We start from the raw sequence: 23,229 nt of genomic DNA on the forward strand, positions 1-23,229 counted from the left end.
CATGGTTCCCCTGCCCCGAGGGAGGACAAACCCGGCATCAAGGGATGTGTGAGAAGAACCATCGTGGCGAGTGTGTCCGGGGACAGCAGGATGCATCCCTCGGGTTGTCCCAGTTGAGTGAGTGACAGGGTGAAGGACGAAATTGTTCGTTACAGCTTGCTAACCTATTATATGTTTGAATATTACATATAGATTTTGTGATTTTAGGATTAAAATGTAGGATTAGGTTGAATAGTAATTTTTATCTGGCCTGTGGCTGGATACTTCTGCTTAACTAAGGATTTTCAGCCAGGCTGCGGTTAGAAAGAATGGGAAAGTGACTGTGTCTAATTAAACCAGATAACATGGACTAGTGCAATGACAAGAGAAAGAATAACTAGCTAGGATTGGATGCAACCTTGAAGAGGAACCCAAGGAGTCTAAGAGCATGTGCAAGGAGGAGAGTTGAAATGTTCGAAAAGATCTACGGCCTTCATCCAGAGACCCCTGAAGAAGACACCCCGAGGGCAGGGCGCGTGCACCAAGGGGAGGAAACTCATGTAAATAAATTCTGGGAACTGACTGTAATCGACACACCTATTCCAGGAAAAATGATGGATGTGTGTGCTTCGAGCGTTTATTGCCTTGGTGACCGGTACTGGACGTGGCGCCCACGTTAGGTGGAGCGATCCCTGCGTGCCTGGTGTCGCATTGCGGAATACCTTACTTAATTATCCAATTGGCGTTGATTACTGAGTCTTGCTAATCGCAGCATCAGCCCCCACGTCCCCTTGGCGCAGCCCAGGACACAGCCCCAGCACCGCCACCCCTGGGGCTGCCCTGCCCGCGCGGTGCCCCCAGCCCCTCAGAGGGGACGGTCACACCCCGATGGAGACAGGGTAGGACTCAGAGCTGCACTTAAGCACTTAGTTTATTACCTATAACGTTACAATATAAGGGTATAAGCTTAAGCCTGGACCAATATTAATATCCTACAAGGGATTGTGAGGGACTGTGCAACCTGTCTGGGGTTCAGTGGCAAAATCTGTTTAGATGTTTCCACAAGGCTGCTGCAGATGCTCTGGTGTTCATAGGGATTGGATCCATGATGTTATGTTGACACCGGTGGGTGTTTCAGACCAGCTGAGAGGGAGCTCTGATTATGACCTGCTTCTCTCATCCTCTTTGAGTCCATTCTGGAGTGGGAACACCTGGGGTATCAGTTGGCCCACATAAAAACTCCAGGGTCGTACATCAAGCCACCTCTTAACAAACAAAACCCGCTGTTTCCACATCCATAAGTCATCTAAGTACCACATATATTGTTTTCTGTTCACAAATCTTATTAATACTTCCACCTTGAGGATCACCTCTGTTGCTTTGCTCTGCGGCCATGGTGTAACTCCGCGTTGACATGTGGGAGGGGGTGGCCAGGGGCCAGTTTGGTCACAAATGAGTGACGGAGACATAATGGCCAGCTCGTTCGCCCACACTCAACCTTGCTGCACGTGTGGGCTTTGATGTGGCCGCTGGTGTGGAGTGGCCACCAGACCTCCGTCTCACTCCCCTCCGCCCAGTGAATCAGCAAAGCAGAAGCCCTCTTCAGCAGCTTCAAGGGGAGGGGTATGTCAGGGACAAACCCTGGTGAGCCAGGGACGCACGAGAAGAACCATCACCGCAAGCGTGTCTGGCCAGCAGGAGAAGGGGGACAGCGGGACACGTCCCTCGGGTTCTCCCAGCTGAGTGAGAGGGGCCAGGCCAACCGCATCTCTACTGGAACCTGTCCATCAGCTCCAGGATGCCGCTGTAGAGGTTCTCGGGGGCATCCAAACCCCAGATGAAGTCCCAGTGGTTATATTTGGGGATATTTCTGTAGGAGGCAAGATGGGGGATACGGGGCAGCACCAGGCGGACGTCCCTCCAGTCGGCCACAAAGTCCTCTCCCCCTGACCACACTGCGGTGGCCACAGGCATCTTCTCCACCTGGTAGAAAGGCGGCGTCTCCTGGAGGGACAGAGTGGGCTCTGAGGAACCACCGTTGTGGTCAACCCATGCAATCCAGCCCATCCCCGCACCCCCCAGGACAGCCCCTCCGGCTTTTCCAGCCTCCTACCTGGTGGTACACAGCTGGGTTTTTTTTGCCATAGTCAAAGGCTTTGAATTCCCCTGATTTCAGCACCTAGGAGGAGAGCATAGATCTACGTTGGGAAGCTGGCGAGCACCACTGCACGCATCTCCTGGCCTCCTCAAGGGTCCACAACACAAGAGGGTGCTCACGCAGGAGGTGGCATCCCTGCAAACCTAGAATTTCCACCTTTTTTAAAAGGGTGATGCTTTCACCTCCAGCTCCGTGCCTGTCCCTAGCTGTGGGTCGACAAACCAAAGTGTTGCCTGTGCCTCCTTGGCTGCCCTGCTGCAGGGCTCATGCCCCTGAACGTCTCTTTACAAGCTGTGTGTGCAGCACACTGCTGCAGGACTTCACGTTGTCACGTTTTCCTTCAACAACCTGATCATCCTTACCTTCTCATGGCCCTTTGGGCTCAGAGTGCAGAGATATCAGTGAGCCCAGTTATTATAAAGAGTTGCTTCTGTTCCAGGGATGAAAGCTCAGACTCCTGCACAATAGTTGCGTTGATTATAAAGAAGTTTTTTTTGCCTTCTCTGTTACCTATAACTTGGCTCTGCAAGGAGGCATCAGGGTGGGTGTCTTCTATCTGTTTCCAGCAGGGTCAATGTCGTGGCTGCAGCAGATCGCTCAGACTGCCAGATTCAGTCCCTGGCATCCCCAGGACCAATTTGGGCACAGGGAGATGCCACTGGATCCCCTTTTGCCTCCTCATCTCAGCTCCCCCAGCCTCTCCCGCATGCCCCGGCCCCCACTGGCCATCACCATGGTGTCTCCAGGCTCACTCTGCTTTGGGAATCCCTGGGGCCCCCAAAATGATCCAGTCCCAGCATCCAGCTTCGGCCTCCCCATCCCTTCCCTTGTTTTGCCTCGCACACACCCCAGTGTCTCCTGTTCCCCAGAGGGACCCAGGGCAGCTCGTCCTCCATCCAGTTCTTCTTCTGTACACCTACTTTCTCGCTTTTACGTTCTCATGAGCTGCTAATGTCCAAGATCTCCCACCTCTCACATCTTCCCTGGACACACCAGACTCTTGGAGAAGGGACCATCCCAGAGGTGAAGAATCTGCATTTCATGGAACATACCTGGGCCCAGTGTATCATTGTTTTGACAGATGTCCCGTCTGGATAGTGGGATGTGTACACATCCAGCCGCGTCTGCAAGGAACCATGTTCAGTTATCATTGCTTTCCAATGGATCGGAGCAAGGAGAGCAGTTGCCGTATGACGCATTTCCCTAAACACCCGCTGCTGACTCACACTGCCTAGAGAGGTCAGGGTCAGCAATATCATTTTCATTAAAAATCAATTGCTCTGAGACAGCTCCGGGAGGAGATGGCAACGGAGGATGAGGTGTCCTGGGGATACCGCAGCTGGGCTCACAGGAACCATGCTCAAGGCCTTAGTGACCGCCTATGATCATTGAGATGCTCTTCAGCAGACCTCACGTAGGGAAGGTTGGAGCAGCGGCTGCACCCCAGGGCTGTGGTGGGAGGTACGGCTGCTCCCGGCGACAGGCAGAGATGCCGTCAAGAGCCACCTGGCCGCTGACACTTACCCACCAGCGCCTGGGGACTTGTTCTGCTTTGAGGAGGAGAAGCAGGGAGAGAGGGATCTGGCACAGCGTCTGCTTGCCCATGAACCCAGGGGTGAGCGGCCGTATCGTAGAATCATAGAATCATAGAATCATAGAATCATAGAACAACCAGGTTGGAAGAGACCCATGGGCAGGGGCTGGGTTGGACAGTGTCAGCGGGTGCTGCTCCCAAGCCGTGCACCCCGGGGCTCTGGCTCCCTCACCCCACACGGGGCTGTGCACCCACCACATTGAGGTTATTTTCATGGCAGCCGCCCAGCAGGAAGAAAAGTCTGGTACAGGCGTTGGACATCAGCGGGTATCTGCACATCTTGGGGAGATACTTCCACAACTTCCTTATCTGCAGTGTGGCGTCGGTTTTGCCGAGCAGAAACTGCAGAAACAAAGGGCAAGGCTCATTTCTTGCGTTTTCCTTCCTGCAGCCTAGCTCTTGGCCTGCCTTCCCCGACCTGCTGCTGGCCGCCGGCCCTGTAAGCTGTCCCACCGGCTGGGTGGTGAGGGGACATGCAGCACAGGGTTTCCACAGAAGTCAAACCCGCTCCTTTCGCTTCCCCCGCCTTGCTGAGACGTGCACAGCTCGTTGCGGGAAGGGATCTGATTGAACGCACGCCAGGGATATCGATATTCGGGACTCTCCTTCCCCCACCAGCTCCTCCAAGCGTTGGGTTAGTTTTTCACTGCCATTAAAATCATCACAATGAAGCTGCTCATCTCCGGGCGGCCTTCCTGGGAATTCAACGAGTACCTCCATAGAAAGACCAGTTTCAACACCCGAAGATCTGACAGGTGGGAGGATGACTCGTCATCCACATGGCAAAGTGGCCATGCAGGAGCACATGTGCACCTGAAATCATACCTGTGCTTAAAGCCAGCCGGAATTAACTGCTTTGTGCCACATCCCATAGCTCCTGGGACCGCGGCTGGCACGCCTTCTTGCACTGGTGTGCTCAGGGTAGGAGAACACGGAGGGACAACCCACCTGAATCACACCGGGCAGGCTGCGCAGAGAGTTGCCTATTTGCATGAGAGGATTTCTGGCGTACTTGAATGTCACTGCTGGAGCCAGGGCAAAAAACATTTTCACTTTCTGAGCCAGTTCCGGCATGGATGAAAACGCAATCAACGCTGAGAAAACAGGAAAAACAACCCGTGACTTGGCTGATCTTTCTGAAGGTGCTTAATCCAAGGGTTCGCTTGGACCCCCTGCACATTAGCTTCAATTAGAAATCTGGGATCTCTTGTCACCTTTCTGCTTAACGCTAGTGCTAGAGATGTCCCAAAGGAGTCGACACTGTTATTTCTGTGGTTAGAAGTGACTGATGAGGCACTTTGATGACTACCACTAATGGGAAGACCTGCTCCACTCACCAGGTGAAAGGAACGGTACTGTCATCTTCCATCAACCGCTGCTCAAGCGTATCATCGTCACAGAGGTTATCTCACACCTCTGGTGGCCCAGATACTGATAAGAAGCAGGAAGCCATGCAAAAGGCCTTTGGTTTTGGTGTGGACACCACAATTCAGCTTTCTAGGTTGAATTATAGTTGCTCCAGCTGCAGCCAGGAGCTTACTGAGGCCACCAGCAGCTTTCTTACTACCCTAGGAGCATGCTGGTCCTCCCAAATGCCTCGTGTGGAAAGCACGGCTGCTGTGGGACTTGTCACTGCAGGACACCTTCTACCTTCTTGGCAGCCCACTGAGATGGACCTCTCTGCTTTCTGCTTACGAACACCAAAACGAACATTGTCAAGGTAGGCAACGTGATGGGCAACCCTTCCAACGCACCAATTGTGCAGCCCTGGGAGTGGCCGACGTAATAAATCTGCTGCTGCCCAGTCTTCAGTAGAACAAAGTCGATCATGGCTGGGAGGTCGTACATTGCCATTTCATGGAAGCTGCAACACAAGAGGAGGGCGTTGGTTATAAGGTAATGCCAGGAGAGCAAATCTACCGGTGAATTTTGGCCACCTTGCATTGCTCCTGTACTGAAGGACTTCGCAACTGTGGCTGATTTTACAGGAGAGAAGTCCTGTGAGGTAGGAGAGCCCTGTCACGGGTGAAACTGCACAGGGTACGAAGGCATCCCTCCTGCCATGGCCTCATTCTTCCCTGAAAAGACTTATTCCTCCCATAATCATGGTTAGCTGTAAAGAAACTGTAGAACTTGGTCAGCTAAGCTTTCAAGTGCAACACTCAGCAGCACTGCAGATCCAGAGCTTGCTTTCATCAGGACTGCAGCACCAGCTCTTCTCCTAGAGATGCTCCTTCCCAGAAGAAAATGGAATGCCAGTTCCTGCCCACATGCCTTTTAGCGTGACACGATGAAACACAGACCTTCTGTATTGGCTTTTTGTAGTGAAAGCATGTTTATGAGCTTGGACAGGTACCTCTGTCCTCCCCAGGAACATCACGGGGAGGTCTGGAGGAGGCCATACCCTGGGTTTAGGTGCTCTGACTTGCCTCCTTGCATGCTCTCACATCTGCCTAGAGCTTAGTGACAGGCAGAGAAGCTTGTCACGCTTTTGTAATCCACTCGGGCTCACCTGAAATTCCAGTATTTGACCTGGTTATCTGAAAGGTACTTGTGTTTCCGGGACCAGCTCGTCCCTCGGTTGTTTCCCACCCAGACATCATAGCCAGCGTCTGCTAGTATGAAGCCAAGGCTGTTGTTAGCGAGATTTTCCACCCAGTTACTGCCTTCTGCCAATAACCCGTGCTGGAGAAACACAGCTGGCTTGGCCCCTGGATAGGAAAGAAACAGCGCATTTCATTGTACCGAAATTTCTCTTCTGACTCACCCCAAATTCAGACCAATAAAACCCCTTTCTCGCACTGCGAGGAAACGTACAATTTTAATTACATCTCCTGGCAAAGAAATCCTTGCTGGGGTTGTTTTGTGCTCGTGGCCCTGGTTGTTTCAGTCTGGAGGGCCGTGGATGTCCCTCCTAAGACTTTCAGACCCCAGGTGTTCATCCCCACAAGCTCTGCTCTGTGGCCGCTGGTGACAACCGTGTGAAAGCTCAGGTGTACAGGCTGATCCCTGAGATCATTCAAACCCCAAAGTCACAAATTTACAGGGAAAAAAATAAATTACAAACTCTCTTAAGATACGTCTGCACTGTTTTAGCCTTAAAACCAAGTCTCTGCTTGATATGAAAGGTGGTTGCTGTGTTGCATACACGCTTTTCTGTGCTGGTTGCTAAAGTCTAGGCTGTAAATTGGAGAATTACCATGGATGAAGTAGTTTTGCTCTGACAGTAAATATTCCCCTGGCCCGACAAGTTTCATTCCTTCACATGCCTGTTATATTAATCTTTGGGTTTTTTTTTTTGTCTGACTTCTTTGTGAAATAGATCCATACCTACGTTCCCAGGATTTTCTCTCCCATGAGGAATTCTATTCAGGCTGAGATAGTAGCCGTCGTGAGTCAGGACTTCGTATTCCTCGCTGGGGTACCCTTTGTATCTGATGATTTCGCTCTGCAGAAAGAAAAACCCAGGTGGAAAGTTTTCTGTAGCCGAGGTGCTCGTTTGACTCAAAGAGCACATCCCTCACCAGCTGAGATGCCTTTGCAAAGCCAAAACACTGCAACAGCTGTGTTTTTCCAGTCTCTCCAGATATCTGAGAACTTTTCTGAATCCCGTGCGCGCCCCAGTGAGGTGTCTGAGGAAAGAGGAGACCCTCGGCTGTGGGCTCTCGCCCACGAGCTGGAGCGGAGCCGGGTGGCAGCAGCTTTCCCGCAGCATTCGGCGTCACATGCCTTTGAAATGTTTCCAAAACCAAAGACTGAAGCCAAAAGGATTTACTGACAGCTGATACCGGTGGTGGGACATGTCGGGTCACGCTCTGAGCCGATGCACGGAGCAGATGATGATGGGGCATATCAAACTTGCCCAGCGAGGCTGATTTTATTCATGCTGAAAACTCCACAGACTGGAAAGTCTGGTGAAATCCAGCTGTGACCCTACCTGCACATCTCCGTGCGCTCGCTTTGTCACCAGTTTGACAGAAGAGGCTAATTTCAGCAGTTTTATTGCCCACATCTTGGATCCACCTAAGTGCACCTGCAGACTATTTCAGGACTTGCCTGAACACGGCCCTTCGCAACCAGCTGTGGCTGAAGAGGAGGAGTCGCACAGAACTTTCTGCCCTCCAGGAAGATGGCAGGGATTTCTCCCTTCTCTTCGTGATCTGCTGATAATTGCACTTAATCCTGATGGGAGGAGGAGACCTCCTTCAGGAAGCTTGTTAATAGTGGTGTGGAGGCAACATCATGTCACACTGCTCAACGAAGCCAGCACACGCGGTGACCTGAGCCCTCTCCACATACAAACCCTCCAGCCCTCTCCCCCCAAGATAAAGACCTGCAAACTTTCAAACAGAGCGGAAATTCAAACTTCTGACTTACAATATTCATGGTAGTCTCGAGATTTTTAACCACTTTCAGCTGGATGACATCTGCTGAGTTCACGAGGGCTTGTATCAAACACAGGCTTGCGATAAACAGCCACATCTTGAGTCTGTGTAAAATTTGGTATTGTTACTGTTATTGTTATGAAAACACTTTTCAGCTTGGTTATGATGGGTTACGTTCTTTCTCTATTTGAATACCATATATCAAGGTTTTGGTCGAGGAGGATTCCCAGTTCCAGCTGCCATTTAAAGCCCACAAAAGGCTCTTCCCGCTCCTTCGTACAGACTGGATCTGCTACTAGGCAAGACCCATTTCTGTACTTTTAATAGTAAAAGGAAGAGAAACAGCTTTGTAATGCAAGAACTAAAGCTATAGAAAATACCATCAGGCCAAGAGTCAAACAGAAGAAATTAATCTGAATTAAGAGCTTAAACTACGCAAGGAACACATTTAGATTGGCTGGGCTGCGACTATGTCTATGCTGTTTCTATATTACTTAATTTATGCAGCCATAGCTACTATTAACGCAAGGATCTGATGAGCTGAAGCTAGCAGAACCTCATAAAAAGACTATTTATGAAATAGGTGTAGCCTGAAAAACAACAGAACCTTTTTGATCGCCTTAGAGACTCCCATTCCGAGCGTAGATCTATTCTTAATATACACAGTTAAAATTACGCATGATTTCTAATGCTTAGCAGGAATCTTAAAAGTTAGAGCGTAACTTCAGCCCGTTAGCAAGAGTTGTGGATTTCACTAGCAATCTGGTTGCTCTTTCCCTCCCTTCTTCCTCCTCCCAGTGGCTCTCCCACACAGCGAGACGCAACAGCCTTCGGAAATCCTCCTAGTAGCCCTCTCGATAATATTACCCAGAAGCAAGTAACCAAGAAAATAAAGCAGTCAATGCTTTTTCACCCTCAATGCAAATCGGAATTATGCCGAGGAAAATACATTACCAAGCCGAGCCCGCTGCCGTATCCGGTCAGGCTGGTGGTGTGAGTGGTGGTGGCTCCACCAACACCAGTGTTAAAAAGGAGCGCATTGTGTCAGAGCCCTACTGCATTAGCACCATGCTGGACTGCCTCACGTGTCCTCCAATTAGGCGATGTGTGTGCTGGGCATGACTTTGATAACTTCCTCTGCTCGGCCATGTGATCATGACTTTCGTGCTGGCAAACGGTTGTTTCCGAAAACAGCCAGAGTGGTACAGTGAGGAATTTAAGCGATGGAGTTGCAACTTAAGCTTGTGATAGCCACAGTGAAAAAATGTCAAAAGGTTTTCTTTATAAAGGGTAATTTCTTAACTCCCAGCAGCCCTTGGGAACGCACCTTAGAAGAAGAAAGAGAAGACTTCATCAGCTTCACAGCGCCTCGGGAGCATAACGACCTCTCCGTAGACCCACCAAGGACAGGTTGGGCTTCACCGGCTGCTTTGGTGGGTCGCACTTGGTGATTTCACCACGCGCCAGAACTGACAGTGGCCCAGTCGACCTCCACGCAGCCCTTACACCCAAGCAGTGCAGTATTTCAGCTGGAAACGTGCAAAACCTCTGCAACATTTTATGGAAAAGCACCGGGCTTAGGATCTTGCCAATGGATGTCAGGACAGAGGAGAGCTTGCGCTAGGTCTCCATTTGGCTGAAGCAACAGGCATTGCACAGAGTAAAGGTATTCATTCTCCACCTCCAGCCCGTGACCTCACAACCTACGCCTTTCTGTAGCTGCTTGGTAGCCACCTAAAAGACTGAGCCTTTGGTTGGCTACCAGATGCTCTGCTTGAGTACGTGTTTCCTGCTCATGCATTAGGTTAGGTTCTAATGTTCATTCCAGCCATAGCCTGCGAGTGGTACTCAAGCAGTGAAACACAGCCCAGAACATGCATGTGTTACTCCATCCATCAGATATATTGTTCTACTAGTGCCACAACCACTGACACAAAGAGATCGTGCGTGTGGACACTTATCTTCCTGACAGCCGGTGTGGCCAGAGACTTCACTGTTTTGCTGCCTTACTTCTGTCTCTGTGTCTACTTTGAGCTTTTGAAAACGTCTTCTTGCTGCTTTGAGCACAAACATCCCACCACATGAGATGGACCTTGACGGTTTTAAGTGTACGTCCCAAGGGGAGTTAAAAAACACCCTATGGGTGCGCAGACTCCTACACAGCTTGTGTTTTTCTACTCTACCATCAGGTTTCCTTCAGCAGCATCAAGACAGACCTCGTCTTTTACTGGTATGATCAGCTACTCCATCAACTGTCAAGTCTGCTGCCTCCTACCTCCTCTGGGTAGTAATTATCTAGCAGAGGTACTGAGTACTAGTACTAGGTACTAATAGAGGTTGGAAAGAGGCAGCAGATACTTCTCCAGCATCCTCAGGCCCTGGGAAGAGGCTATCAGTGCTGAGGCTAGTGTGTGATTTGGCACCAGTACCTATCATAACTGTGGACGGAGAGAATTTTCCTACAAAGAGTAGGTAGCATTTTACTGGGAAACTCTTGTGTAGGTTAGTCAAAGGGAGAAATGAGGACCTCTCGGTTATCTGAAGTTAGAAGACCAGAGCTGGGTGTTTTGACACACAGGTTTAAGGTGGGAAGAGCAATGTCTTTACCATAGAGCTGTGGTTGTGCGTTTAATGGAATTGTATCATAAGGATAAAATACGTGGCAGAGTGCACAACCAAATATTAGATTGACTGTCACAGGCACCTGAAAATGAAGCCGTACAACCAAAATCACAGGATGTTTTTACAGTATTGTTGTGGGAACTAATGTAAGAAAACACAAGGCTGATTAGAAACAGAAAGGTATTTTATTTCACTTTCTAAGTGAGTAGGCTGTACCATTCAGCACTCACACACACACATTCTCAGAGAGGCCAAAATGTATGAATTGAAGGGACCTGACTGCATGTGATGTGGAAGGCAAGGGTCGCCAGCTACTGAGTCCTCCGCATGCCTGCTGGGTTCTGCTTGGGGCCTGAAGAACAACTCTTTCTTAGCCTCTAAGTCAAAAATTATGGCAGTGTCATATTTTGTGGCAGATAGCAATGGTTGGACTCGATGACCCAAGAGGTCTTTTCCAATGTGATGATTCTATGATTTTGCTTCTGTATCTTGTTAACTTTGTGCTTCGTGAACATCAGACAGGTTATTAGGTGTCTTTCATTTTCCTGTTTGAGTTATCATGGGACTAAACCCCATCTTGCCGTAGGGATAACAGGAAGAGAAACAGCCCATGAAATGTGCTGCGTCCCCACTGCTGTCCTGTTAACAGGTCTTTGCTGATGAGTCACCTTCTCTGTGGTGCATCATGGTATGAGCAACACATTCCTCAGTACTTATCAGTTTGATTGGTGTTAGTCATGTCCTTCCAGAGAAATGTGATTTCCTTGCAGTAACCTGGGAGACCTTTGCTCCTTATCAGGTGAAGAACCCGATAAGGAAAGCAGTGCTTGTCTAGTTGTACCTCGCCTAGTCTAAAGCCCTTCAGCTAGGCTGGGGTATCTCCAGCACCTCTGATTACACATTTAATAGGGGCTTTACTCATGCTAGAGTTGCATAGTGAAGCTTGATAAAACTATGAATTCTTCTCACAAAACCTTGTTAGAATTCTTCATGCGTTTGTTTTCTCCTTCTCCTTCTCCTTCTCCTTCTCTTTCTCCTTCTCCTTCTCCTTCTCCTTCTCCTTCTCCTTCTCCTTCTCCTTCTCCTTCTCCTTCTCCTTCTCCCTCCTCTTCCTCTTCTTTTTCCTCCTCTTCCTCTTCTTCCTCCTGTTCTTCTTCTTCTTCTTCTTCTTCTTCTTCTTCTTCTTCTTCTTCTTCTTCTTCTTCTTCTTCTTCTTCTTCTTCTTCTTCTTCTTCTTCTTCTTCTTCTTCTTCTTCTTCTTCTTCTTCTTCTTCTTCTTCTTCCTCATATTCTTCCTCTTCTTCTTCTTTTTCCTCATCTTCTTCCTCTTCTTATTTTTCCTCATCTTCTTCCTCATCTTCTTTCTCTTCTTCTTCCTCTTCTTCTTCCTCATATTCTTCCTCTTCTTCTTCTTTTTCCTCATCTTCTTCCTCTTTTTATTTTTCCTCATCTTCTTCCTCATCTTCTTTCTCTTCTTCTTCCTCTTCTTCTTCCTCTTCTTCTTTTTTCCTCTTCTTCTTCCTCTTCTTCTTCCTCATCTTCTTCCTCTTCTTCTTTTTTCCTCTTCTTCTTCCTCTTCTTTTTCCTCTTCTTCTTCCTCTTCTTTTTCCTCTTCTCCTTCCTCTTCTTCTTCTTCTTCTTTCCCAATGCAGGAGAAATGCTGATTTGGATTGGCTTAACCAATGCCTGGTTAGGGTTGTCAGAGACCTTCAGGAAGCAGTAACATGTCCCACATGACATAGCCGGGGAGGAGTGACCAACACAGGCTTGTGAGAAGTGCTGGGTCCAGCCCTGTTCAATGTCTTTATCAATGACCTGGATGAAGGCATCGAGTGCACCCTTAGCAAGTGTGCAGGTGACACTAAGCTGGGTGGAAGTGTGAATCTGCTGGAGAGTAGGGAGGCTCCAAAGGGATCTGAACAGGCTGGACCACTGGGCAGAGACCAATGGGATGAGGTTTAACAAGGCCAAATGCCGGGTCCTGCACTTGGGGCACAACAACCCTGAGCAGCTCCAGACTAGGAGAAGTCTGGCTGGAAAGCTGCCCGGAGGAGAGGGACCTGGGGGTGTTGGTTGACAGCGACTGAACATGAGCCAGCAGGGGCCCAGGTGGCCAAGAAGGACAATGGCGTCTTGGCTTGGATCAGAAACGGCGTGACCAGCAGGTCCAGGGAGGTTATTCTTGCCCTGTACTCAGCACTGGTGAGACCGCTCCTCGAATCCTGTGTTCAGTTCTGGGCCCCTCACCACAAGAAGGATGTTGAGGCTCTGGAGCGAGTCCAGGGAAGAGCAACGAAGCTGGTGAAGGGGCTGGAGAACAGGCCTTATGAGGAGCGGCTGAGAGAGCTGGGGGTGTTTAGCCTGGAGAAGAGGAGGCTGAGGGGAGACCTCATTGCTCTCTACAACTACCTGAAAGGAGGTTGTAGAGAGGAGGGTGCTGGCCTCTTCTCCCAAGTGACAGGGGACAGGACAAGAGGGAATGGCCTCAAGCTCCACCAGGGGAGATTCAGGCTGGACATCAGGAAAAGATTTTTCACAGAAAGGGTGATTGGTCCCTGGCAGAGGCTGCCCAGGGAGGTGGTTGAGTCCCCTTCCCTGGAGGGGTTTAAGGGACGGGTGGACGAGGTGCTGAGGGACATGGGTTAGTGTTTGATAGGAATGGTTGGACTCGATGATCCGGTGGGTCTCTTCCAACCTGGTGATTCTATGATTCTATGATTCTAAGTGCTAGAGATAGTTCTATCTGATCATGTGTTTGGCTAACGGTAAATTTCCATGGCCATATCCCATTCCCATCTGCCTGAAGCACCAATGTACAAAAATACAAGTCTCAAAGATCAATTGCAGGATCTCTCTTCCAAGCTCTCATCTGGCAATCTCAAAAGCAAATTTGGAAATACCACAGGAAATAACACAGAAATTGCTCATAGCTCCTGAAATAAGAAAGCGACATGTCCTCATCTGAATAAAGCTCTGAATTGACTCAGCAACGCTGATGAATCCTGGAAACTGTTGTCAGGCTTGCTTGTTCTGGATCAAAAAAAATGTAAAAGGCAGTACACCATCTGACATTACTCAATGAAACATTATCCTAGATTAACCCCGTCACAAATCAGTTTCTAAATAACGACCCAGGCCAGCACGCTGCTTAAAGCAACCCTACGATTGCCTGCAAAAGCGCAACTTCGCTTCAGGCGTGTGTCTGTGCATAATCCTTATGTGGGAAGGATGCTGCGGCAGAAGTGCTCAGCACCTCTCCAGTGTGGACACAGCCTGGACGGGACGATGTGCTGCCCCGTTCGTGCGTGTCCTGCCTTGTTTTGCATTTACTGTGATTGAAAATTATGGGTCAGCCAACATGGTACAACTGCCGTGTTTTGAAAGGGTTGTGACAGGGCTTTAAGCCCTTCTGGCCTTGTGTGCTGCGTGCAAGCAGATCGAGAATAGCTTTGCATGGGCACATCTGGAAGAAAATTAAGTAAGTTAATGACCAACATCTTCCATGTGTGTGGGCGCGTGGCTGAGATGGGTTTGCTCGCGCACGGCGGTTAAGAAGGGAGCACTGCTGTGACAGGAATACAGTCACTGGGTGGAGGCCTTGTGCTGAATTGCAAAGTCTAAGGGCAAGAAATTGGGTTGATCTGAACCCTAACATCGTGTGCTGATGTCCGAGCCTGACCTTGGACCTGCACCATCACCACAGACTTGAGAAATGCAAGGACTCCAGTCCTGGCAGAATCAAGGTGGCTCACCACGTAGCTCAACCCATTCATTAATCAAGGCAATCGCAGATGACAGAGCTTCACAATATTTATGCTAAAAGCACCTCGGTTATTCACCGTTCTGTTTGCTTCCAAAATGAACTTCTTCAACAGCGGCTGATCCTTGGGAGCAGAGCACTTCCAGAACCTGATTGAGAGAGAACTTCACCAAAACACTCCATGATGGGAGCCAACGAATCATAGAATCATAGAATCACCAGGTTGGAAATGATCTCTTGGATCATCGAGTCCAATGAAGATAATGCAACACAAACACTGCATTGGATAATTACAGAAGCGGCAGAAACATTATAACCTGAACAGAAAGAGACTAAACCCTCCAATTCTTATACATTTTCAGAAGTAATAAGTTAGTGCTTTTTAACTAAATACAGGTAAGTTCTTGGAAGTGTTTCAGAAGCCTGTTGGGGAAACGCCTTGCCAAGCTTCGGGTGTTTATTCACCAAGCCAGAAGTCGTCGTGCATTTGCATTGATATCCATGGCATGAACACAGTGCAGCCCTGTAAGTGTACTGCTCCGGGGCAGAGCTCTGCAGTAAATAACTAATCACGTGGAAAAAGATGTCACTACAAATATACAAAGAAGTCATTACAAATATACTAAGTGAGGTAGCTAATCCCGTTGCTCCAGATAGATCATATCTAACCTATAGCCTAATTCATACACCCTGAGGTTACCTCACCCTATCCTGTTTTCTTCTGTGGTCAGTTCTAGCTGTAAAAGTGGGTAGTGAAACACCTTTACAGCCAGTCACCTTTGGTGATCGCTCGATCTCCGCTGCCGTTGTCCTACAAGGATGTGCAGCAACGGCCCCGTCTCACCATCTCCAGACACTTGGATGAAAACGTGCCCCAAGATCCACCGTGTTTGAGCCCAGTGCCCAGTGGACCCTATCTTACTATTATTATTATTTTTATTATTATTATTACTATTATTATTATTATTACTACTATTACTATTATTATTATTATTACTATTACTACTATTACTATTATTACTATTATAACTATTATATCTTTGTGGAAAGAGGGCCTTATCCTTTGCCCTTAGCTTGCTGCGAAGCATTTTTAAGAATATAATCGCACAAACAGGCAAATTCACAGTTCCTCCAATAACCAATAACAATATAGAAGCTGAAAACAGAGTCAGACTCATTACTGGCTTCCACCAGACTTTTCTTCCCTCTTCTGCACAGGGAAAACAAAAATATTTCCTTAGAGTTAGCAAAAAGTGAACTTTCCAGCTGGGTTTGTACCTTGGGAACATTGCTTAAAATGGTGCAAAATGGTGTTTCCTGGTAGAGTTTATTGATGATTCTTTTGTGAAGGAGCAAGATTGGTGCTGTCTGAGTCAGCATGAAGTTGAGAAAGGTGTTCTGTATTTACAATTCTCACCCCACCAAAAAAACCCAACAAACAAAAACCTGTGAGCTCTTTCTGCTGCCTCCAGGCAGAAAGTTTCTAGCACCTTCTGACTGGAAAGCAATGAATGTCAGTATGTTTAGATTCTTGGAAGTGGAAGAGTCACTAGAAGGTGGATAAATCTACCCTGGCAGGGTTAATCGCCCTACCTACCACGTGGTCCCACCTGAGCACACCTACTCTCCTGGCACACCAGTGCTCAGGAGGGAGCTCAGCTGGGTGTGCGCAGCTGAGAACACAAGCAAAGGGAGACCAGAGCCTGCAACCATGACCAGAGTCCGAATTCCACTGATATTTCTTGTTGCTGGAAACACACATGAGGGAGGCACCAGGAGACTCAGGGTCCAAGGGCCATGCCCCATTTCTGATAGGACCTCAGCCTATCTAACCTAAATCCTATGTGCTTTCCTGATCATTGGATTGGCTAGAGTAACATCAGTCCAAACCAAGCACAGCAGTTTAATGAGCCTTCCCCCTGCCTTTTAGTTTTTCCCATTTTTTTTTTTATTTTTCATTAAAAGAAGCCCCAGACGTCAAATGAGAAGCCAACAATTTCTGCCACTGGTCTGACTCTAGGTGCTCTTCTCCATCAGTTCAAGAATTTCTTTGTACACTTGTTCATACGCTTGCGTGCTCCAAATGAAATCGAAGTGGGCAAACTCAGGAATGTACTTTTTGTATGCCACGTTGGGGATGCGACGCAGTATGTGGTCTGTGTCTTCAAGGGATGAAAGCCAGTCCCTGCCACCATACCACACAGCAAGTGGGACTTTCATCTTTTCCAGCTTATAGACCGGAGGTGTTGTCTGGAAGAGAAATAGTGTGGCTTGAGAAAGAAAAGCCTGGAAGGTCAAAATTTCAAAGTGCCCCTGATTGCTGCTTGGAATTTCTTCCCTGTTCCAAGATATGGCACAAAAACTATAACCAGAGATCCTGGCTACGCCTTGGGGACAAGAAGTCATCACCAAACAATATTACAGACCTCTTTTTCGTAAGAAAGGTATAAAAATGTTTGACCATATAAGGTAAATTCCCTAAGTTCCATAAAATTCAGCCTCGCCTACTGCAATATTTTCATTGCCATTATCTTTTTTCTTTATTTTTTTTTTCTCTTTTAAAACTGACAAATGAGAATGGATTTCTCTTACTTGGTTGTAGTGAAGCACATTGTCACTGCCATAATCATAACATTTGAATTCTCCTGTTTGATAGATCTAGAAAAGAAGGAGAGCTGTGTTTAGTATCCGTGCATCAGAAGGGAACACAAGAAAGATAAACGAGGAGAGGGAGAGGAGAGGGAGAGGAGAGGAGAGGAGAGGGAGAGGAGAGGAGAGGAGAGGAGAGGAGAGGGAGAGGAGAGGAGAGGAGAGGAGAGGAGAGGAGAGGAGAGGAGAGGAGAGGAGAGGAGAGGAGAGGAGAGGAGAGGAGAGGAGAGGAGAGGAGAGGAGAGGAGAGGAGAGGAGAGGAGAGGAGAGGAGAGGAGAGGAGAGGAGAGGAGAGGAGAGGAGAGGAGAGGAGAGGAGAGGAGAGGAGAGGAGAGGAGAGGAGAGGAGAGGAGAGGAGAGGAGAGGAGAGGAGAGGAGAGGAGAGGAGAGGAGAGGAGAGGAGAGGAGAGGAGAGGAGAGGAGAGGAGAGGAGAGGAGAGGAGAGGAGAGGAGAGAGAGGAGAGAGAGAGGAGAGGAGAACATGGGCCCTGGTTGAACGGGTTCTTATTTTTCAGCAGGAAATATTACCTGGCGCCAATGTAAGAGATTTTTTAGGGATGTTGAATCAGGGTAGTGGGACAGGTAGGCATCTATGCGGCTCTGCAAGAAACAATTTGAGACATTTATTCTCTGCACGGAGAGAAACCCTGTTAGAAATAAAACTGTTGAGTCCATGGACCTGTCACCGATTTAATTTACGTGAGCTGTTTGTGGCAAGATATGGACCTTAAAATCTTGGCTGGCCCCAAGGAAACATCCCTTTCCTGTGTGAGCACGGAATCCGCTGGTTCCCATGGGAGTGGGGTGAGACTGGAACCTCCCCCATCCCAGTACCTCCAGCCTGAATCTTTCTATGACTTTGTGTTCTATGCAGCAGAGCACGGGGAAGGTCTCTGACTCAGAGATAAGTTCTGAGGGGTGGTAGGCTGAAGAGTCTGAGGGCTCACCCAGCAGTGGATTGAAGGGGAGATAATTCCATAAGAGCCTGTTTTATTATTAAAACACACGTGAAATTACAAATCACTCCGTGAAAGAGAAACCCTGGGACCCCTCAGGGCACCAAATGAATTTCTACAGTCTCCCCTCGGGCATCACTCCCCTTGGGGACACAATGTGCCTGGTGGACTTGTGTGCGTTCTTGGCTTCCCGGTGGTGCCAGCGCAGGAGCATCGCGGTGGCCAACACAACAGCCAGGCCGCCAAATGCCGATGCGATGGCCAGAGTTTTCAATAAATCAAAGATGCAAAAGGCCAGGTGAAAGTCAGGCTCAAACGAGAAACCGAATCACTTAAAAGGTAATCCGGATTAATGGGTACATACCACGTTTAAGCTGTTGGAAAACCCACCAGGCAAGGAAAGGAACAAGGAGCAAAGGCTTTTAAAGATGTGGTAGCTGCACAGCCTGGAAGTCACTTGCTGCAGGAGGTCACCCTTATCGAAGACCATCGTGCGTCCAAAAATGAGCTGTGAAAGTTGAAGGTGTGGATCAGCATGGTTCACCTCATGGTTCCTCTTTTACCTCCAGGCACTCCTCACCTCTGTTCACCCCTGAAAGTCGCTGGCTTCCTTGCACGGCTTTGCTGTGCTTTGTAATTTCGGCTTTTCAGAAACAGCTGTGGCCCTGGAAGAGCCCTGATCTTCCTAGAAGGGGTTTCTCCTAGGAGGATGGACTCAAGACCATTGTGTAGAAATAGCTCTTCTCTGGTTAGGGCCGTACAGGAGAATGCTTTACGCTGTTTAACGCCTCGCACACTCATGAGATCAGGCACAAAAGTCCCTGCTCATTGCAAAAGGCACACAGAGGGCAAGGAAGTGGAAGTGATGGACGAGCCCTGGGTGACTCTGGTGATGAGACTTTGTCATTCAGCCCCTTCCTGTCCACCCCAGGAGAGCGTGTGGTGAGGACGTACCTTAATGAGCCCATCAGGAAGGTGAAATATGCTTGTCAAGGGTGACTTAGTATTTGAGATTGTGGTGACAGGAGCAAAGGCAAAAAACATCTTGATTTTGTGATCCAGCTCAGGAATGGATGAAAACGCAATGAAACCTGTGGAAGGAAGAAGGAAGCAGACCCTGCTCTGTAACTGCAGAAGGAGCTGTTGACTCCCCGGTGTCTGTGCCCATTGGAAGGACCTTCAGAGCTGGCTCTAGCAGGGTGGTAGCTTGACCTGAAGCCTTTGCCGCTGACACATTTCAGCTCCTAGCTTGACTGCCCAGTTCAGCTGAGGCTCTCGCAAGCCCTTCTTGTGGCTCTGGCAGCAGTGGAATGCACCAAAAGCCATCACTGCCACCACTTTTTGGCTGTTACTGCTCAAAACTGTTCTGTTAGACCAAACGAGGATTTTGCCCGGTGTTTTCCTTTCGTTGTTTGGACATGCCCAGACGTTACCCTCCCTGTCCAGACTCTCAGGAGGAAAGGCTGTGCGACTAGTGGGACTTTGAAAGTAATCTGATCGCCTCCTAAATACCTGTGGTGGTGCCTTGAGAGTGACCCATGTAGTATAACTGCTCCTGTCCAGTTTCCTGCAGAATATACTTGATCGTTGCTGGAAGGTCATACATGGCCATCTCATGAAAGCTGCAACGGAGACAGGCACATGAAAAAAATACTGTTTCTGACCTTAAGAGCAACAAATGGGAGTAGTGCCACGACTGTCTGAGGAGCGGGCAAGGGCTCTGGCAGGTACGGGCACCCTCCTGGCATGTTGGTGGTGCCAGTTTATGCCCAGAGGCAGATGGCACGGCTGGCAATGGCACCGCTTCTCCAGTCTGCAGACGCTGCTGAGGATACCAGGTACCTGCCCACCCTTCAGCTTTGCAGAAAATACCTGTAAGCTGAGTATTCCTGGTGGTGAAACTCAAACTCTTTGTGCTTTCGTGACCACGTGTTTCCTCGGCTGTTTCCGATCCAGACATCATAGTTGGCATCAGCAAGGACGAAGCCCAGGCTGTTGTTGGGTAAGTTGGTAAGCCAGCTGCTTCCCTCCAACACCAGGCCGTGCTGCAGAAGGACAGCAGGCTTTGGAGCTGAAGAAAGAAGAGGAGGATCATTTTCTCTGAACACTGGCAAAACTGGCCATTCACATCCAGGTATCGCTTTGTCAGCAACCCCTGGGAAAGTGACTCCCGTGCAAGGAGATGGTCACTTATATCCTCAGCCTCTTTAGAGAGGTGTTTTTGATGTAGGATCTTTGATCTAAAGATTGTTTACAAAGGCTTGTAGTGGTGGGATAGGACTAGGGACAATGGGTGTAAACTGGAGAGGGGCAGATTTAGACTAAACATAAGGAGGAATTTCTTCACCATGAGGCTGGTGAGGCCCTGGCCCAGGTTGCCCAGGGAAGCTGTGGCTGCCCCATCCCTGGAGGTGTTCACGGCCAGGTTGGATGGGCCTTGGGCAGCCTGGTCCCGTGGGAGGTGTCCCTGCCCATGTCAGAGGGGTTGGAACTGGATGATCTTTAAGGTCCCTTCCAGCCCAAACTATTCTATGATTCTATGGTCGTCCCAGGGCAGAGAAAATTGATATAGTGAAGCTGAAAACAAAGGTTGGACTCCACATTGAATGGAGTTTGGTAAATCATCTTCCCAGGAAGCCCCATGTCCACCTGGTCACTGACTGTGCCCTTTGCATGGACACCACCCTCCTCATGGTGCCTTTTATTTGGCTCACATCCTCCGCGTCTGACCAGGAGACATTGAAAACCCAGCAGAGTCTAAGCGCCTCCTATGGCATGGTGACACCATGCTGTCCCATTGCAAGAGACACGGGTGCTGGAGGAGACAAGACCATCTCCTCCATCCACTCTTCTGCCCACTTTGAGCCATATGGGCAAGTGTCAGGCCCCAAGTCCAAACTTAAGATCTTTTTCACAAAGGAGCAGAAAGCCTGAAGTGCTGTAGGAGTAGAATGGAAGGGAGATTATGGGAAGGGTTTGTTTGGAAAAGACCTCTGGAGGTCTCCTCTTCTCCAATTCCCTGCTCAAAGCAGATCCAGTTTCACATCCACAACAGGGTCATTGCAAGGATATCTGAATTCATATGGTAGGGTAACCACAAGCTAAAGCATGAATAAATTGAAATAAAGGTGACTTTCCTTTCTTTTGCCCCCCCCATCTCCTCTTTTTACTGTTGGTTTAGACCCTCAATATAAGACTCAAATTTCCACCCCGAGGACAAAGTGTCCTGAATGAAATCTGACGTTTCTTTGCCACATTCATGTACCAGTCCTCCTTCCCAGGAGAGGGACACCCTGCCAAGAGCGGGGCATCACTCCCTCCTGAAATAGCGGTTCAAGTGAAGGACAGAAAGGAGATGGCATTGGATTGGACTCGTGGGGTTTTTTTCCTGCTAGAAAACAAACAAACAAAAAAATAGCCTGGTGCAAGACTTCCCTGTCCCATCCCTTCTTTCATTCTCCTTGTCTTTTCCTTCCTCTTTGAAGAAGAGCACCTGGCGTGGTGGGCTCCTGCATTTCTTCTGCTCCTGAGGCTAATCCTACAGGGAAAGTTATCTCCTGGAGGCCCCAGCCCATGATGAGGCAGCCCCGACCGTGGTCTACCCCAACCCCACAGAGCTCTCGGGGTCCCTGGCTCAGGCAGACCATCCCGTGGCACTTACGGGGGCAGAACATGCTGGACCCCTGTGCCTCTGCTTTGTGGGAGGTGCTGACGCTTCCTGCGTTGCCTCTGCCATGAGGAATCCTCTGCAAGGTGAGGTAGTAGCCGTCCTCTGTCAGCACTTCGTGCTCCTCGTAGGGGTACCCGTGGTAGCGGACAATTTGACCCTGTGGCAAGGGAAGAACAGTGTGGGACGGGTCCTGAGGGAGGTGAGGGTCTCCATCCCGCTAGTGCCAGCCAAGCCAGCAGCCTTGAGGGGGTGGTGATGACTCCTGCTGCCCATGGTGTGGCCGTGTCACGACTTCAGCTAGAAGTGTTGGCAGGCGTGAGTTTCCCTCACGCCCCCGTGCAGGTCTGGTAAAGAAAGACCCATTGTTTGCTTTTCATGTTGCAATCAACATTTGTGAAGAGCAGGGCAGCAACGACGGTGAAACTCTGAGCCCGAGACAGCTGTACTGGCCAAACTTGTTGACTTGAACCGAACTCTCTCATTAACGTCTGCCATAAATCTCCGTGTAGGTAAGCACAGGGAGGCAAATGCTCTCATAAAACCCTGGTACCAAGCCCTGGTGAAGAAACACACAGGGACACCGTGGGTCCTGCCCAGACTATGGTAGTCCTTGCGTGCCCACACAGTAAAAGAAGGGAGTGAAGTCAGGACTTACAACATCCATGGACACCTCGGGGCTTGCATCTGACTTTTCACCGATGTGCATTAAATAAGCAACGGTTACGAACAGCCACATCACGGTGCTCTGAAAAACATTGTCAACATGATGAGTGTGGAAGACATCGACGGGACTGACACAGAAGGCAGGGACTGTATGCGCTTTGCTTGGTGCGCACCACACTCATGTCAGTGGGAGGTGTCCCTGCCCAAGGCAGGGGAGTTGGAATTAAATGATCTTTAAGTTCCCTTCCAGCTCAAACCATTCTGTGATTCTATGGTGCTATGATTTTATATCAATCTGACCACTCAACAGGTGAAATAAATATAAATTGGAAATCCTCTCATTTGTTCTAGAAATTGCTCATTTTCCTTATGTTGAGTGATGCCAGAGTCCAAACTCCATCAGATTTTAATCATGCGTTCTCCATTTGATGCTGGTATTCAGAAAAATGCACGTGTACATATAGGGTTACACCCTCCCGGGCAAATCTGGACTTTGAGGTGATGATTATATATTATTTGTTTAACATAATGGCTTGGATGGTCAGAAGAGTAGATTATGTTGTTGAACTGATACCTCAACTAATCAGGAGTAAACCACCCAATTCTAAGTTGCAGGACCACGAAGGTTTTGCTCAATATCAAATCAAAATAGCGATTTTCTGGGGGCTCTCCCTATGGCTGAAAGAGACCCAGGGACGCATTTGAGTTGCTTTTTCAAACCTGAGTGAAATGCTGTCCCAGGAGACCCACTATTGTTCTTGGGAAGGATTTTGAAGTATTTATTTTGGCACGT

The 23,229-nt window shown here is 48.8% G+C and overlaps 2 protein-coding genes across 2 annotated transcripts; both read right to left on the reverse strand.

The window, feature by feature from the left end:
* Positions 1-1,436: 1,436 nt before the first annotated feature.
* Positions 1,437-8,215, reverse strand: LOC138724014 (putative lysosomal acid lipase/cholesteryl ester hydrolase). The gene is made up of 9 exons (XM_069863656.1): positions 8,109-8,215; positions 7,062-7,179; positions 6,244-6,442; positions 5,486-5,595; positions 4,689-4,825; positions 3,927-4,073; positions 3,190-3,261; positions 2,093-2,158; positions 1,437-1,983 (listed from the first exon to the last, which is right to left on the reverse strand). The coding sequence occupies exons 1-9, from the start codon at positions 8,211-8,213 to the stop codon at positions 1,750-1,752; spliced, it is 1,188 nt and encodes a 395-aa protein (XP_069719757.1). The 5' UTR covers positions 8,214-8,215; the 3' UTR covers positions 1,437-1,749.
* Positions 8,216-16,371: 8,156 nt separating this feature from the next.
* LOC138724013 (lipase member M-like) lies at positions 16,372-22,587 on the reverse strand. The gene is made up of 9 exons (XM_069863655.1): positions 22,429-22,587; positions 21,765-21,930; positions 19,976-20,174; positions 19,616-19,725; positions 19,058-19,194; positions 18,468-18,611; positions 17,676-17,747; positions 17,091-17,156; positions 16,372-16,748 (listed from the first exon to the last, which is right to left on the reverse strand). Exons 1-9 carry the CDS (start codon positions 22,507-22,509, stop codon positions 16,515-16,517), a joined length of 1,209 nt encoding a protein of 402 aa, XP_069719756.1. The 5' UTR covers positions 22,510-22,587; the 3' UTR covers positions 16,372-16,514.
* Positions 22,588-23,229: the final 642 nt, after the last annotated feature.

The sequence above is a fragment of the Phaenicophaeus curvirostris genome, chromosome 9 (assembly GCF_032191515.1).
Source record: "Phaenicophaeus curvirostris isolate KB17595 chromosome 9, BPBGC_Pcur_1.0, whole genome shotgun sequence".
Taxonomy (NCBI): domain Eukaryota; kingdom Metazoa; phylum Chordata; class Aves; order Cuculiformes; family Cuculidae; genus Phaenicophaeus; species Phaenicophaeus curvirostris.

Excerpts from the sequence above, each read along its gene's own strand:
- LOC138724014 (XM_069863656.1), bottom strand. The coding sequence starts at position 8,213 with ATGTGGCTGTTTATCGCAAGCCTGTGTTTGATACAAGCCCTCGTGAAC. Across the intron at positions 5,596-6,243 it reads GTCAAATACTGGAATTTCAG|CTTCCATGAAATGGCAATGT; the intron begins GTGAGCCCGAGT and ends CTTGTGTTGCAG. Across the intron at positions 2,159-3,189 it reads CAATGATACACTGGGCCCAG|GTGCTGAAATCAGGGGAATT; the intron begins GTATGTTCCATG and ends CTCTCCTCCTAG.
- LOC138724013 (XM_069863655.1), bottom strand. The coding sequence starts at position 22,509 with ATGTGGCTGTTCGTAACCGTTGCTTATTTAATGCACATCGGTGAAAAG. Across the intron at positions 21,931-22,428 it reads CCGAGGTGTCCATGGATGTT|GGTCAAATTGTCCGCTACCA; the intron begins GTAAGTCCTGAC and ends CCCTTGCCACAG. Across the intron at positions 20,175-21,764 it reads GTCCAGCATGTTCTGCCCCC|CTCCAAAGCCTGCTGTCCTT; the intron begins GTAAGTGCCACG and ends TTCTTTCTTCAG.